This window comes from Danio aesculapii, chromosome 1 (genome assembly GCF_903798145.1).
Source record: "Danio aesculapii chromosome 1, fDanAes4.1, whole genome shotgun sequence".
Lineage (NCBI taxonomy): Eukaryota > Metazoa > Chordata > Actinopteri > Cypriniformes > Danionidae > Danio > Danio aesculapii.
In genome coordinates this window covers 47,158,220-47,172,861 of record NC_079435.1, presented here as the reverse complement: position 1 = coordinate 47,172,861, position 14,642 = coordinate 47,158,220, and the positions used below count along the sequence as shown (strand labels likewise).

At 36.1% G+C, this 14,642-nt stretch overlaps 1 protein-coding gene across 4 annotated transcripts in view; it reads right to left on the bottom strand.

Annotated features, from left to right (window-relative positions):
• Positions 1-2,849: 2,849 nt before the first annotated feature.
• elf2b (E74-like factor 2b (ets domain transcription factor)) overlaps positions 2,850-14,642 on the bottom strand; it is a 35,295-nt gene continuing 23,502 nt past the window's right edge. For all 4 annotated transcript variants that reach the window (XM_056461478.1, XM_056461494.1, XM_056461487.1 and 1 more), the window contains 6 exons: positions 10,942-11,055; positions 10,652-10,828; positions 10,466-10,546; positions 8,480-8,669; positions 8,030-8,377; positions 2,850-4,549 (listed from right to left, as the gene is read on the bottom strand). In XM_056461478.1, coding sequence (XP_056317453.1) covers positions 3,913-4,549; positions 8,030-8,377; positions 8,480-8,669; positions 10,466-10,546; positions 10,652-10,828; positions 10,942-11,055 — 1,547 coding nt within the window. In that variant the 3' untranslated portion in view covers positions 2,850-3,912. The remainder of the gene's footprint in view (positions 4,550-8,029; positions 8,378-8,479; positions 8,670-10,465; positions 10,547-10,651; positions 10,829-10,941; positions 11,056-14,642) is intronic.

Sequence of the window (14,642 nt, the reverse complement as noted above, 5' to 3'; positions counted from 1 at the left end):
CATATCATAAAACATGCAACAGTCTATTTAGTTTAAATGAATCTTTATATTTATGTAAAATTATTTAGATAACGTTAATAACCCAGCACTAATGATGTGAGAGCATGTGTTTGGCCATGGATAGAAAAGAAGACAACTTACCTATGTTTATTATACAGATATTTGTTAAACTAATTTCCTTGACTTTTCCAAAACTTTGTGGGTTTTTTAGTTTTTTCAAGACTTTTCCAGGCCTGGAAAATGCCATGTCAAAATTCCATGACTTTTCCAGGTTTTTCATGACCGTATGAACCCTGCTTGTTACAGTTCTGAAATAATTTGATAACAAGCTGGAAATGTTCGTGGGCCAAGGAAATCACCACAACTAATATTAAAGAGAAAGCTAACTCAAAATTTTAAATTCTGGCATCATTTACTCACTCTCCATTTGTTTCAAACCTGTTTGAGCTTCTTATTTCTTTTGAAAACAAAAGATATTTTAAAGAATGTTGGAAATCATCCAAAATTAGTCGTTCTCCCAAGCATGGAAGTCATGGTTTCCAATACTCTACAAAATATCATATTTTGTGTTCAACAGAAGGAAAAACTCTGAGAACACTTGAGGGTGAGTAAATTGTGAGTAGGCTACATTTTTTCCATCTTTTTAATGACTTTTAAGAAAAATGTATTCCAGAAAGAAAAGGATAGTTCCAGTTAAAGTTGCAATGATGTCATGGGTCCCAAATAGCATTGACACAAGTTATCAGGGCCTCAAAAAGTCTTAAATTTTAAAATCAAAATTTTAAGCCTTAAATCACTGAAATAGTGTGTTGTAGGTTTTAAATCATTTTAAACAGGTCTTAATTTTCCTATGTCCATGTAAAGCTACCCAATCGGGCCAACACCCATCCAATCTCTATCACTTCACTCAAAAGTTATCAAAATTTTATTTATTAACTCCTATTAATTAACTCTTTTTACCAACTTGATTTAATTACCTTCCTTACTATAACATTTGTTTTTTATAATGTTTTGGTCCATTAGAAAAAAAAAATCCTTAGCATTTAGCTTTGTGCAAGTCGGAAATTTCATTCATAATGGTCTTTAAAAGGTCTTAAGTTTTTAATTTTTCTTGCTGAAACCTGTAGAAACCCTGGTTATATAATTCTTGACTATATAGTAGAGAATAAACCACAAGGACAGTATGCGATTTTGGCCAAACACACAGTTTGACAGTGCAGTAGGAGTCAAGCTGCAATTTTGAATGGATTTTTTGTGCACACAAAAATATGCAGCAAAAATAAATAAAACAAAAGGCTTTCCATATCAGATCTCCAAAACACTGCTAACTGCTAAACATAGCCCGGTCCCTCACTTTTTAAGGTCCCCCAACAAATTTCCACTGCGGTCTGCAATATTTGCAGTGCGCTTCTCTATTTGTAAGTGTTCTTATATGTGTGCGTTGTAAATATGAAGATGTTTCCTCAGTTTGTTAGTGTTATTCTATAAGCATGCATTTTCTTAACTTGCGATGAATTTGAGCTCTCAGCCACCAAATATGTCTAAAGGAAAAACTACATCGTTTAAATACGTTTTTACTTATGTAAATAAAATTTCAGATATTCATAACCGTCCAATTTACAGAAATAGTTTAAAAGTCAAATTTAGTAAAGAGTATCATGTATTTCAATGCATTTGATGCTCGATGTCAGTTGGAGATCAAGAAAAAGTGACCTAAAATCAGTGGTGTAAAGTAACATTACAAATACTCAAATACTGTGAGTTGTACTTTAGTAATTGTAATTTAGTAAGTAGTTTTAAAAATATATACTTCTAGTTTCCATTGACTACATTTATAATGCAATATTGGTACTTTTACTCAATTATTACTATTTTTTCTTGTCTATGCGGATTAGAAAATGTTGTCCTGGGATTCCTGTTCAACTGAATCGCATAATAATGAACTGCCGCAAGTCATGGGCGATTAAAAATTTCAGCAAACTGTTTGCATTAAGCATTAAAAGTGTCCAAGATGTCCAAAATCTTTACACGCATTGACCCAGAGACTGTTTAGATGCATGTCACTGATGAAAAAATGACGGATGTTTACTGTATGATGACCGAAATGGCTTTAAACAACCAGCAGGCACAAGACGTCAGATAGAAGTTGTACCCCAACATCGTGGGGTCGTTGCATTTAGTTTGGAAATAAAAATCGGGTTGACGTGAGAACTCAATGTCAGGCTGACCTCAACGTCCAGCATCCAACCTAAAATCAACCAAATACCAATGTCTAATGAGGTTATAGCTTGACATTGTGTGGACGTTACCACTATGACGTCTATCAGATGTTGGATTTTTGTTGCCAAATCTTACGAATAAATGTCAGTTTTTGACGTCAATATGACGCTGGTTTAAGATGTTGAATCGACGCTGGATTTTGGTCACTTTCCAACACAACCTGAAATCAACGTCATTATTGGACATTACAATAACCTTGTCTTTAGACGCTGGCTAGACATTAAATTTTGGTCATCTGACATCACAACCTAAATCAAACCTAATATTAACGTCTTATGACGTGTGTGCCTGCTAGGCAATAACTAAATGAACTACAGAATGTTACGTTTACACACATCTACAAATTTCACGTAAACGCATCAGCTTTTCGCAGTGTAATACTCAATACTTTTGAAAGGTCTACGTTTTACTCATACTTTGAGTAACAACAGTTACTTTTACTCTACATTTTTAGGCAAGTAATGGTACTTTTACCAGAGTAGGATTTTTTAGTACTCTTTCCACCACTGCCTAAAACCATGCAACAAAAGCAGTGAACACGATTAAATCAAACACAATGCCACTCAAAGTCAGGAATATTTTTGTATTTGAGTAAAATCTACTTGAGTACACTTTGAAACAAGAGTACAACAAAATAGAACGTACTTCAAATGTTGAATATACAAACTAGATTATTCTGAACACAAACATCTTCGTCTCCCCTGTGTAAGGACTAATATAAAGCAAAAGAAAACAGAAGCGGAAGAAATGTATTTGCAGCGAGGATGCATGCTGCTGATTGACCTTTTCTTTTTTCCTCTCTCTCTCGCTCTCATGGTTTTTTTTTTTTTGACATAAGGGTATTGTTCCAGAATTTGGAACCAGATCTGATTACAAACAAATACTATGGCCTTTTTAATCCAGGAGATTGGGATGATGAGAATGCAAAAAATGCTTTGCAGTTTGTTTGCCAATAATACTGTGCTTGGTACAATGATGAGGAGAAAAGAGAGAGAAAAAACAAGAGCTTAAACACAAAAGCTTAATAAGCTTGACTTAAAAAGAAACAACAACAAAAACAAAACTGTTCTAAGGCTGCTTTGTTTATAAATTCAGTAAACTGTATAGTTCATATATACAAAGTCCATTTCTTCCCTTAGTAGAAGTGGAAGGAGAATTGACACGTTCCTGTGAAACACAGGCAGAAGCGTGCGCTCACAGTGATCGTCAAAACAAACTGCTGGCAATTTTAATATTCAAGGGAGAGAAGAGAAACTCTTTATACAAGATTATAAAACGTTGAATTTATCCTCCCTTCAAAGTTCACATATTTGACTACTTCACTCTTTAGTGTTCTGCTTAAATGGTATTAGTGTCATTTAAAAAGAAATGTAGTGTACTTTACATTGGTCCCTTTAACAACTCATAATTGAAATGACGGACATCCAGATTAAATCCACATGATGTGAGATTTGTGGTGCCGTATAAAGGCAGCTTTTTTTTAATGATGTCTTTATGTAAAATAAAACCACACTTAAACTCCGAAACTGTACAAGTCAACAAATCTCCAGTTTGCACTCCCAGAATGTGATTGAAGACTATCTGGGAAATAGAAGTTCATTTCTTATTGTCTGTGTCCAACTGCATCGCTCTTCAGCTCTCGGCTTCAGACAGTGGTTTTGAAGCTTCTTCTGGCACTTTAAGCGTGGGATTGTCAAGCTCGGTGATGTCAGGTTTGGATTCTGTTGTCTTTTCTTTTGGAGAGAGTTGGCTCTGTTGAATCTGGATCTGCAGCGGGACCGACTGTATAGTAGACGCAGTCTGAACGGAGATGGGGATGTGAGTTTGCGTTTGGATTGAAACAGGCACTTGCGTCTTTGCCTGCACTGGACTCTGCTGGGCTGGAACAGCCAGTCTGACCACCTGCGTCCCTGGTGCCACTGACATGGGTGTTAGGGCCCGGACGGTGAGCGGAGCACCCATTAGATTGATGCCTGTAGGGGTGCCGGGTTTGGCCTGTAGCTGGCACTGCGTTAGCTGGCTTGCGGGGATGGTGATGATCTTGGCGAGCTGGACCGTGATCTTGTCTCCGTTCTCTGCGGTGGCGGGCACCATCGTTGGCATGGTCTGGATCAAGACTTTAGGGGCGTTGGTGCCAGTCGGTGAGCCGGTGTTGGTGGGCGCAGTGGTGAGGAGCGAGGGGTTTGCGGACTGAACGGCCACTGTAGAGATCTTCTGTCCCAAGGAGTTAGTCATGACGACTGGCACTTGCATAGCAACCCGCACAGTCCTGCACACAATGTTTTAAGACAATGTCAGAAAAATCTGTGTTCAACAATTGCCCATATTTTGCCCCTTTTATCTTTTTCTCATAATGTGTATTGCTGTTCCACCTTGCACTTCTTTTGGGTTGCTTTCACACTAGTACTTTTGGTGTGCTCGTTTGACACCAGAGTTCAGTTTGTTTGGCTAGTCAGTGTGAACAGTTTTCAGAAATGCCTATAAACCGTAACAAAATCTGATTTTCAGACTTTAATGCTTTTGAGGGTGCTTTCACACCTAGACATTTGTTTAAGGAGGCAAATGCGCCAGGTTCGGATCTCGTTATTTGGCATATGTAAATCCAGCAATCGCACTTTGATCCGCGCCAAAACAATCGGTTCAAGATCACCTGAATACCTCATTGGCTCGATTAAAATGTACTCTACAGTGGAACGATTGTAGTGAGAAAGCAATGCGATGCAACAAACCCGGCTATATCACAGTGTATTGTGGTAATGTGAAGGGCAAATATGGCTATATGAAAAGAGAATTATGATTTATGTTAGAATTATGTCAAATACGAAAGTTAAACCGTACCGAACTATTAAAGAGCCGTATACAAGTTAGGAAAATTGACCGAACTGTCTTGATTTCTGTTATTTCTCTATATAATGTTAAACCTATAATGCAGTATTCTTATGCATTATGAGAAAGTCTTTCCGCTGATTTATATTTGGAGACTATGTCTGTGGGTGTCACCATTCAAAATGAAAGCGCATCTTTTTGCTTATAATGTCTTCTTTTTCATCATCATAAATTAAAATAATGATGCAAGAAAACCGAGTGGGACTAAACTGTGGAATTCTGACCAATGTCAGGCGAGTTTACTTGCACATGACTTTTAACTACTTTGGTCTATTTAGAAACTTTGCCATGTAAAAGCGAACCACACCAAGAACAAAGTGCAACATTGTAACAATTTTAATCCTTGTTTCGTAACAAAACAATCAATCTCTAGGTGTGAAAGTGCCCTTAGTCAGTTTTCTGACACACATAGCTAACATGGTGCAAGCGGAGAGAATGTATCCATTTCTGTTCAACTTCTCCAAAAATCAACTTAACTTTTTACATTACATTCATGACAAAAAGATTCATTTGCTGCTCAGTGTTCACTTCAACTTAAGCAGCGATGTCCAGCCATTTTGCATCTCCTGCAACATTGTCGTTACTTAGCAATAGCCATAATTGTTATGACCATTGATGCAAACTTACTTCATTTTGATGATGATTTAATGTAAATTGGTTATTTTATTTTGTTGCACCCCAAGAAGAACAGCCACTACCAACAAATAGTGGCTAATGGGGATCTAAATAAACAAACCACGCATTCGAACCCGATATGAAAGAACCCTTAGTTCCTGTCTTTTTAAAGCCCTAACGGAAAGCTGCTCTTGTTGGTTAGATTGGCTGTAAAATAGCTACAAAAATAATACTATAACTATGTTTTGTTTTTGTCCTAAAAGTGTTTCCTGTAAAAAGTGTAAACAGTTCACGGCCTGAAGAGTAGGTCCTAAATTCTGCTTTCATAACTTATTAGATTATTATAAAGACTTTCTAGACACAATCTAGCATGCGTCTTTATAAATAGAATGCTTTTAAACTCTTAAGTGTTTTTGTTTAACATCATTAAAACTCCAATTAAGATATTGTAGATAACTATTTCACACTTCAGTACCTGGTATACTAGGGTTGTCACAATACCATTAATTAATCTTACGATACTATACCAGTTGAAGTATCACGATACCAAGTAGTATTGCGATACTGTAATTAATAACTCAAATAATAAAGAAAATGATCAGAAATACTATATTTGACATGTTATAATAGGTCTACTTGAATTTAATTCATAACTCCCTTATTATTAAAAGTATTATTTGCATGTCACTTCACCTATATGTATTCATTCTTTTTGTTTATTTTGTAGATAACTGACCAATAAAAAAATACATTAAAATAAAGATACAAATTATACCAATTGAAATTAGTTGTTTGTAATTTGTTCCAACAAAATTAGGCTATATAAAATGGTCAAAATTTGTTTCAATGTTTCCTGCTATTTTGGGTTTTTCATTTATTATTATTATTATTTTTTTTTCATTTTTATCAGGTAACAATCCAAAATAGGGTTGTCACGATACCATTACTTAATCTTACGATACTATACCAACTGAAGTATCATGATACCAATTAGTATTGCGATTCTGTAATTCATAACTCAAATTATAAAGAAAATTGTCAGAAATACTATATTTTATGTTTAAATAGGCCTACTTGACTTAATTCATAATTCCCTCAAGGTTAAACAATATTATTTGCACCCCACTTTAGCTAAAATGTATTCAATCTTTTTGTTTATTTTGTAGATAACTGACCAAAAATATATATTAAAATAAAGATACAAATTATACCAAATTAATTGTTGCAAAAGAACATTTTGTCAACAAAACTAGGCTATATGAAGTGGTCAAAAATTGTTTCAATGTTTCCTGTTGCTATTTTGGGTTTTTCATCTTTTTCAGTCTTCTCAGGTAACAATCCAAAGTAAATCAAAATTTCACTTTGTGGGTCATTCTTTTAAAGAGATTGTCACGGTCGCAAACTTAAAGGGCTCCACAGATTATTCAAATAAAATGGTTTATTGTTGTACAAACGTGTGAGCATTTTAGCGACTTTTCCACATGCAACATTAACTGCAGTGGCACTGCCAGTATTTTGGACCCATTGTATCACGATACTACCCAAGTACTGGTAAACTGTGCAACCCTAATCCAAATGATTTTAAAATGTCACTTTGCGATTCGTTCTTTTTAAGAGATTGTCACGGTTGTTGTAGCTACTAAATCATATTGACAGGATCAGAAATTAACTGATTCAGATGTGCGTTCCAAATGGCAGAAAACATGCAACCTTAAAGGTCTCCACAGACTATTGAAATAAAATGGTCTATTGTTGCACAAACGTGTGAGCATATTAGTGACTTTTTCACATGCAACATTAATGTATTGTAGATAAACCGTTAATAACGATACTACTGTTTACAAACTACAGTGGCACCGCCAGTATTTTAAAGCCATAGTATCGCGATACTACCATAGTACCGGTAAACGGAGCAATCCTATAGTATACAATATATGACTTCAGACACAGTGAACGTCACACTGATGACAAACATACAGCATCTCCTACATTGCAAAAATCACTTACATATTGGTTACTGAGGGAGAGTAAAAACCACCAACAGGCACACATTATGCAAATGTGCAACACATTGATGTAGCTGGGTCACAGAAATGCCAGCAAGACTACAAATGAGGCATTTCAGCCAGATGCTATCTGTTGAAGAAATTAACTCCGTTTGAGGTGAATTTTGTGCTTTGTCTGTACAATACACACTAATTGAAATATACACTATGAATGCGAGATCTAAAGAAAAATATCTGGTTACCTGGGTGCATTGGCATTGGAAATAATGGTGGCATGGGACGGATCAGCTGTGGACACCATTACTGTGCGCTGAACAGGAGTTGCAGTAAGTGCAGCTTTAGCTTTTGGGGAGCCTGGATGAAGCACAGTCCTGCCGGTCGCTCTCAAGATGGTCGGGTTTTTGGAAAGGTCAGTCAACAGAGTGTCAGACGAAGGAGGAACGCGCTCGTAGGTCTTCTCTCCAATTACATCATCGCCCGGGTCGCACTTGTCATCATCGATGACAACAATGTCTTTAGGCATTTCCTTAAACTGATAAACCAACCTCTGACCCTCGACTTTAGCCAAGATGCCTCTCTGATAGTAATACCTGGAGAGAAATGATACAAAGTAATTATATAAAACTGATGGTACGACTGATGGTATTCCAACAACATAAAACACTTTACACACACACACAGAAGCTGCTCACCTGAGCGCTCTACCCATGGTTTCATAGTTCATGTCTGGTTTGTTTTTGTGTTTGCCCCAGAGTTTTGAGACCGCTTTGGAGTCAACCAGCTTAAAGATGCCCTTCTCTCTCTGTGTCCACTTGATGTATCTGGGACAGGTGTTCTTATCCTGCAGCAGGTCCAACAGGAACTCCCACAGGTATGTACTTCCTGTAAGAAAACAAGCAATATTGGTTAAGTAAAGAGAGAGTTTGCAGAGGATTTTCTAGGATGGCCTGGGGTCATCATGAGAGATGCTCAAGACTCTAGACTAGGCAAGGGAATGGTATAAGATTCTGATGGTATAATAACCTTGGATTCAAATATCACAGTTTCACTGTGTCAAGATAATTGTGACTAATCCTCTAAATTATGTTTACGTCCATAAAATGCTCTGATGTAGGTGCATAAGTGATTTGTGTAGCGAAATGTTTGCTGAAACAGGGGCGACCTGTAGCTTTAAATGTGGATGGTCCTTTGCTACTGGAGATACTGTTGCCATTAAAAGAAATTCTGACAACATGTAAAAAATAAATTAATTTAAAACAAAACTGCAGTCACTGCTTCCCACACATAAACTTATATTAACGACCATCCAAGTATGTTTAGTGATATATTTTTTGTACTACTATTATCATTCTCGTACACTTTTTTTTTTTATATCCGCCTAATATAATCAAACATCCACGATCGATTAAGTAGAGGATAAATCATCTTTCTCGTTTAGCGTGTTTGCACAAGACCTGTTGCACTCCGAGTGCTCTCCAAAAAACACACCTTTTTGGGACTTAATGCGTCCAGCCGGGGTTTTTAAATCTCCTAAAATGTCTGGGATTTGTTTTTGGTTTCGCTTTCTAAAGCTGTTGTCAAATGTATGCGCACAGCCACGAGAGCAAGCAAAGCATTAAATAATTAATTCTTTAACCAAAACGACACAGAAAAACTTTATTAAACAGTCGGACAGGATATAATTTGATCTAAATTGGCTGCAAAATATTTGTACACCATTAGAAATGGTTAATAAACTCATTTGCCTTATTGAAAAATGTAATTGTAATCATTATAATTTTTAGAGATAATGCCTGTTTTTTCTGTCATTTATTTCTCATTTGCTGTATATTTTATTAATTTGATGCTATATTGCATATTTTATATATCTAAAATGCTTTGGCAATACTGTACAAAATGCTCCTGAATAGCACAAAAGTAAGAGAAATAGTGGATTTCTTTCTTTTTTTTTTACTTTAATCTATTCCAAAAAAAACAGTGTATAACAGTTAAAAAAAATAGTTAAAAATCTAATTATGTTTTGTTTGTTGCATATAGTTAAATATATATGTGATGTGGGTAAAAAAATGTATTTCAATCCGGCTACCACTGCAAGTATATTTCAAACCTGTGGGAAGCACTGCTGCGGTAAATCTCTAAAGCAGTTATCGTCCTGTACCTACTGTAGACAGGATTTTCAGTGGCCTGATTGGTCCAGTGCTGGCTCGTCACTAAGTTTTTTATTTGCATGTAACCAATTGCAAATATTCATGCAATCAGCACGACTGACAAAAATAACTGTTCGTGCAAGCAAAAGGAAGCGGGGCAACCATGCCTAGTGAGAGTACACCCTTAGTCTAGGATAATAAAAGGTAATAATTAAATATAAATAATGTTCATGGTCATGTGGATGTTCTCGTTTGTGCACAGAGCATTTACTCTGCTTCATAAGACCTTGATGTATCAAGAGCTGCTGGTATTTAGATTTTCCTTCACTTTTTTTCTATTCAAAGTGTCTCAGCTAAAATAAAAAATAATAAAACGATTATCTACATCTGCATGGCCATGGGGAAAATTAAACTAATCTAAATATTTTTGGTGAACTCTTACCTTAACAACTTCGGACACTTCAGTGATAATTTGATGTTCAAATTTATAACAAGCAATTGAATGGATACATAACAGTTTGTGTGACATACCTTTCCCTTCTCTAGACTTCTTCTTGATACCCATATCTGGAGATCCATTAGAAATGTGATGGGGTTTGGGCTTCCTCCCAGCTAAAAATAAATAAATAAAACCAACAAACAAAAGTTTAGAAACCTCAAAAAACAGAACAGAAAAACATCTAAAAACTGCCTGTGAAAATGTTCAAGCATTCTCACATTTTCTTCTCTTGCTGGGTTCAGAGTCCAGCATCTCAGGCTCCTGAATAACGGTAACCACCTCCATGGGCTCCATGTCCTCAGTGCTGACCTCCACCACCGTCTCGGTCAGCACGTCAGGTCGCATGGCAGCATGCAGAAACTCTGAAGTGTTGACACATGGAGGCACAAACACCTCTACACAAGAAAAAAAAAACATCTCAGAAATGTGTTCCTTATTGTTTAGCTGTAGAGCTTTGTTATAGAATGCAAAGGTTAAAACTAAATGGAGATGAGCAAGCAGTGTTTACCTGGGCTTCTGTCTCCACGCAAACTGGAGGGAGAGTCCATGTGAAGAAGAGCTTCAGCCGCCTCGATGGTTTTATCAGAGCAATGCACACTAGAGCCATGAACTGATGCTTCCACTGCAGTGAACAAAACGAACAAAACTTAGCATTAACTTAAAGCTTTGATTTTATAAACAGTTTATAAGCTTCTAGATTTATTCCTAGGCTGCATTTATTTGCTCAAAAATACAGTACAAAAGGAAATAGCAGCATATCACAATTAAAAATATTAGTTCTCCATTTGAACACATTTTTAAAACTGTCATTTATTTCTGTTGTGGCAAAGCTGATTTTTATTATTACATTCATCTTTTTATAATTAACTGTAATGTCATGCTGAATTGCTCAATAAATATTTTTTATTATTCACAACATTAGCAATAACATTAAAAATTATTCCATAATAAATTTAATAAATAAATATTTCATAACGGTTTTGTTTTTCTTTCATTTGATCGTTTTAATGCATTCTTGAAAAGAATTTAACTAAATGTGTGCACTGAAATGCCAATAGTTCTAGTTCATTCATTTATGAAGTCACAAAACTGACTAAAGTGCTGCACATAAGTCAAGGTAGAATAAAAAGAATATAAAAATCTTAAAAACCAAGAAAAATGACTAAATAAGTGTAAAAATTAAGCAGTAGAAAGGACTATTAAAATAATATTATAGGCCAAGCTAAATAGATAAGTTTTTAGGAGTGATTTAAAAATATATAGTGATGGAGCCATTCTAATATCAAGGGGCAAAGTGTTACTGAGGACCCACCACAGAGAAAGCTGTCCCCTCCACGTTTCAGTCTGGACTGAGGAACTAAGACTAAAAGGATTGTGAAGGAATTTATATACCAGTAAAACACTTTAAAATGAATTCTGAATTGGATGGGCAGCCAATGGTGGCCCCTTAAAAGAGGGGTTATGTGGTCATGTTTCCTACTATTACAAATGAATCAAGCAGCATATTGGAGCAATAGAGGGCGCTATTGTGTCCCAAAATCACAAAAAGATAAATAAATAAATAAAAATCACACACAGAACCTCACAATGAGTTTTTTGCCATGAAAACTAGTCTAGCAAAGTAAAAAATAAACAAAATAAATGCTACTATCACAGAAAATAAATAAATAAAAAAACATGATGTGCTACCTTAAAGTTGTATGAGAAGTTTTTTGGAGAATGGAAACTAAATTTAAATGTTTAACGCTTCACAAGGACTTTAATCTTCTTCAGGGTTTCTGCAGGTTTTGTCAAGTCAAATTTAAGACTTTTAAGAGGCTTTTAAGACCAGTAAGAATGAAATTTTAGACCTACACAAGGCGGGGGTTATTATTTTTTGCTAACGGCCTGGTATTATGAGGAATTGTTTTTAGGTTTTTATTTACTTAATTTGGGGAATTAGCTGTAAAAATGTATAATAGCTGCTGTGTATTGTATCTCTTTGCAATAAAAAATTAAATATAAAAAATAAGGTTTTATTGAGATGTACTGTTGATCATTGGATGGATGTCGGCCCAAATTGAATAGCTTTACCTGGACAAAGCAAAATTAAGACCTGTTTAATACGATTTAAGACCTACAACCTACTATGTCAGTGAATTTCAGACTTCTTAAGGCCTAAAATTTAGGTTTCGAAATTTAAGCCATATTAAGACCCAGCCAAGACCCTGCTCTTATTCAAAAACTACCTGACAGATAACGCTGACAGCAACATGAAATAAAAAAAAGTGACTTTAATAGCTTAAAAATAACCAACACAAAAATCCTATAAAGCAAATGAGCCATCTATGAACTGTTGAGATCCTGCTGATGTGACTAAACACATCCAGGGGTGTAATACCTGCGATCAAGTCACCTCAAAGCCCAATTAAAAGACAGTTTGGATAAAAGCATCTGCTAACTGATAAGTCACTTCCTTCGCCGCTCGTATTCAGAAACAGGTGCAGAGGCTGATCTCAAGACAAGCAGTTCATGCATATATAGGACAGAACCTCGCGCCCCTTTCTCTCTGACGTGAACATGCAGAGCCACTCGCACCTGTGCCGGTCTATCCAAGCCGTCACTGAACTCCCATTATAACCTGACCCTGCCCATGTTTGGCAATGTGTGTCTGTTGCTGCACACCGGGTCTATCTTTAGGCAGCCCCAGTCATAAACACATAAGCACGGTGTCCTCTAGAGCGGGTGACCCGGCATGCATTTACTTCCTGTATTCGGACAGATCTGCCCTTGGAGACAGGACACAAATCAAAGTGTAGTATCAACAGAAAAATAATGACATTTTGTATAGCAGATGGAAGATATCAGACAATTTGAAATGAATTATTTAAAAATCTGTAAGTAATAAAACTTAGATTTTAGATTGAGTGTTATCCATTATAAGCTTGATAATCCTACAATATTTACAAATTCATCAAAAATGAGAGTTCAGATAAGCTTGTTAGATATTTTAAGAACTTGGGGTTGAACAATTTTAGGATAAACTACTTTTAAGGGGTCAAAACTTATGAAATTCAAAAGTAAATCTGAAATTATAAAAACTAACCATAAAAAATAAGGAAATATGGAGTCAAAGCATCAATAATTTCAGTATCTATAGCAAAATTTGACAAGCAAGTGGAAATACAAACTATTGTTTCATGATAATGGACAAAAAATACTTGAAATTATTGCAGCTGTTAATGTAGAACATGTAACTAACCACGTCCTTTATGTTCATGTAATAATTAATGGTAGTAACACTTCAGGAAATCGTAAACAACTGACACAAGAGACCGTGTATAGCGGTACTATTTGTCTGTCACGAAAATAGCGGTCCACAAGAAAGTAGTGCAGTCCCTCTTCACTTCCGTGTTTACAGTCGTCAGAGCTTTCCCTCCAGTTCTTTCTGAAGACGCTCTGTGAGCTTCCTGCCACTCAATCCCCGCCCCTGCTCTGATTGGCCGCTTCTCTGATCAACGCCGTAACAGCCAAGCAAAACGATTGGTCAAGTGTAGGATTTCGAACGCGCCGCGAATACTATTGGACGACGAGTGCTGTCAGTCAAAATGAAGACAGCCCAGTGGAATAACAATGCTTCCGCCATCAAATTAGCTCTAAAATCCAAACACCCACATTAATAAAACTTAAAATACCCGCTCGACACTTTTACAGCAACACACTTCACGCCTTAAAACGCACACGTGTATTTTAAGGAATTATTACGGGTTATGTTTTTCTAACGGAGCTGAACATTCACAATGTTAAAATGTGCGACCACGTTTAGATAACGGGACATCTGCGACATGAAGCGAACATCCATTACAGAACTAAAACTCAGAGTTTATTACATACATCTTAACACTGTGAGGAAATTAAAATGCAGTTGTAATGAATGTGGTCCGCTTGTTGTTTTTTCCTACAAAATGTCACATTTCTTTTGAAGATGGGCCATTAAATTAACAAATCGTCAAACGTAAAGCTCTCAGACGCTATTTCATAAAGTAAACAATGCACATCGCAGCTTTACTACTATTTACATTTCAACTAGATATATTTCAGAGTTTAAAATTAAAACTCATGCCCTTCCGACTCCAGACAGCGTGGCAAAGACGTAGGAAAGACAACATCTCTCCCACTTCCTGGTTTCAGAGCAGCGCACCACCTCCAGAGAAACCCGTTATTTGAACA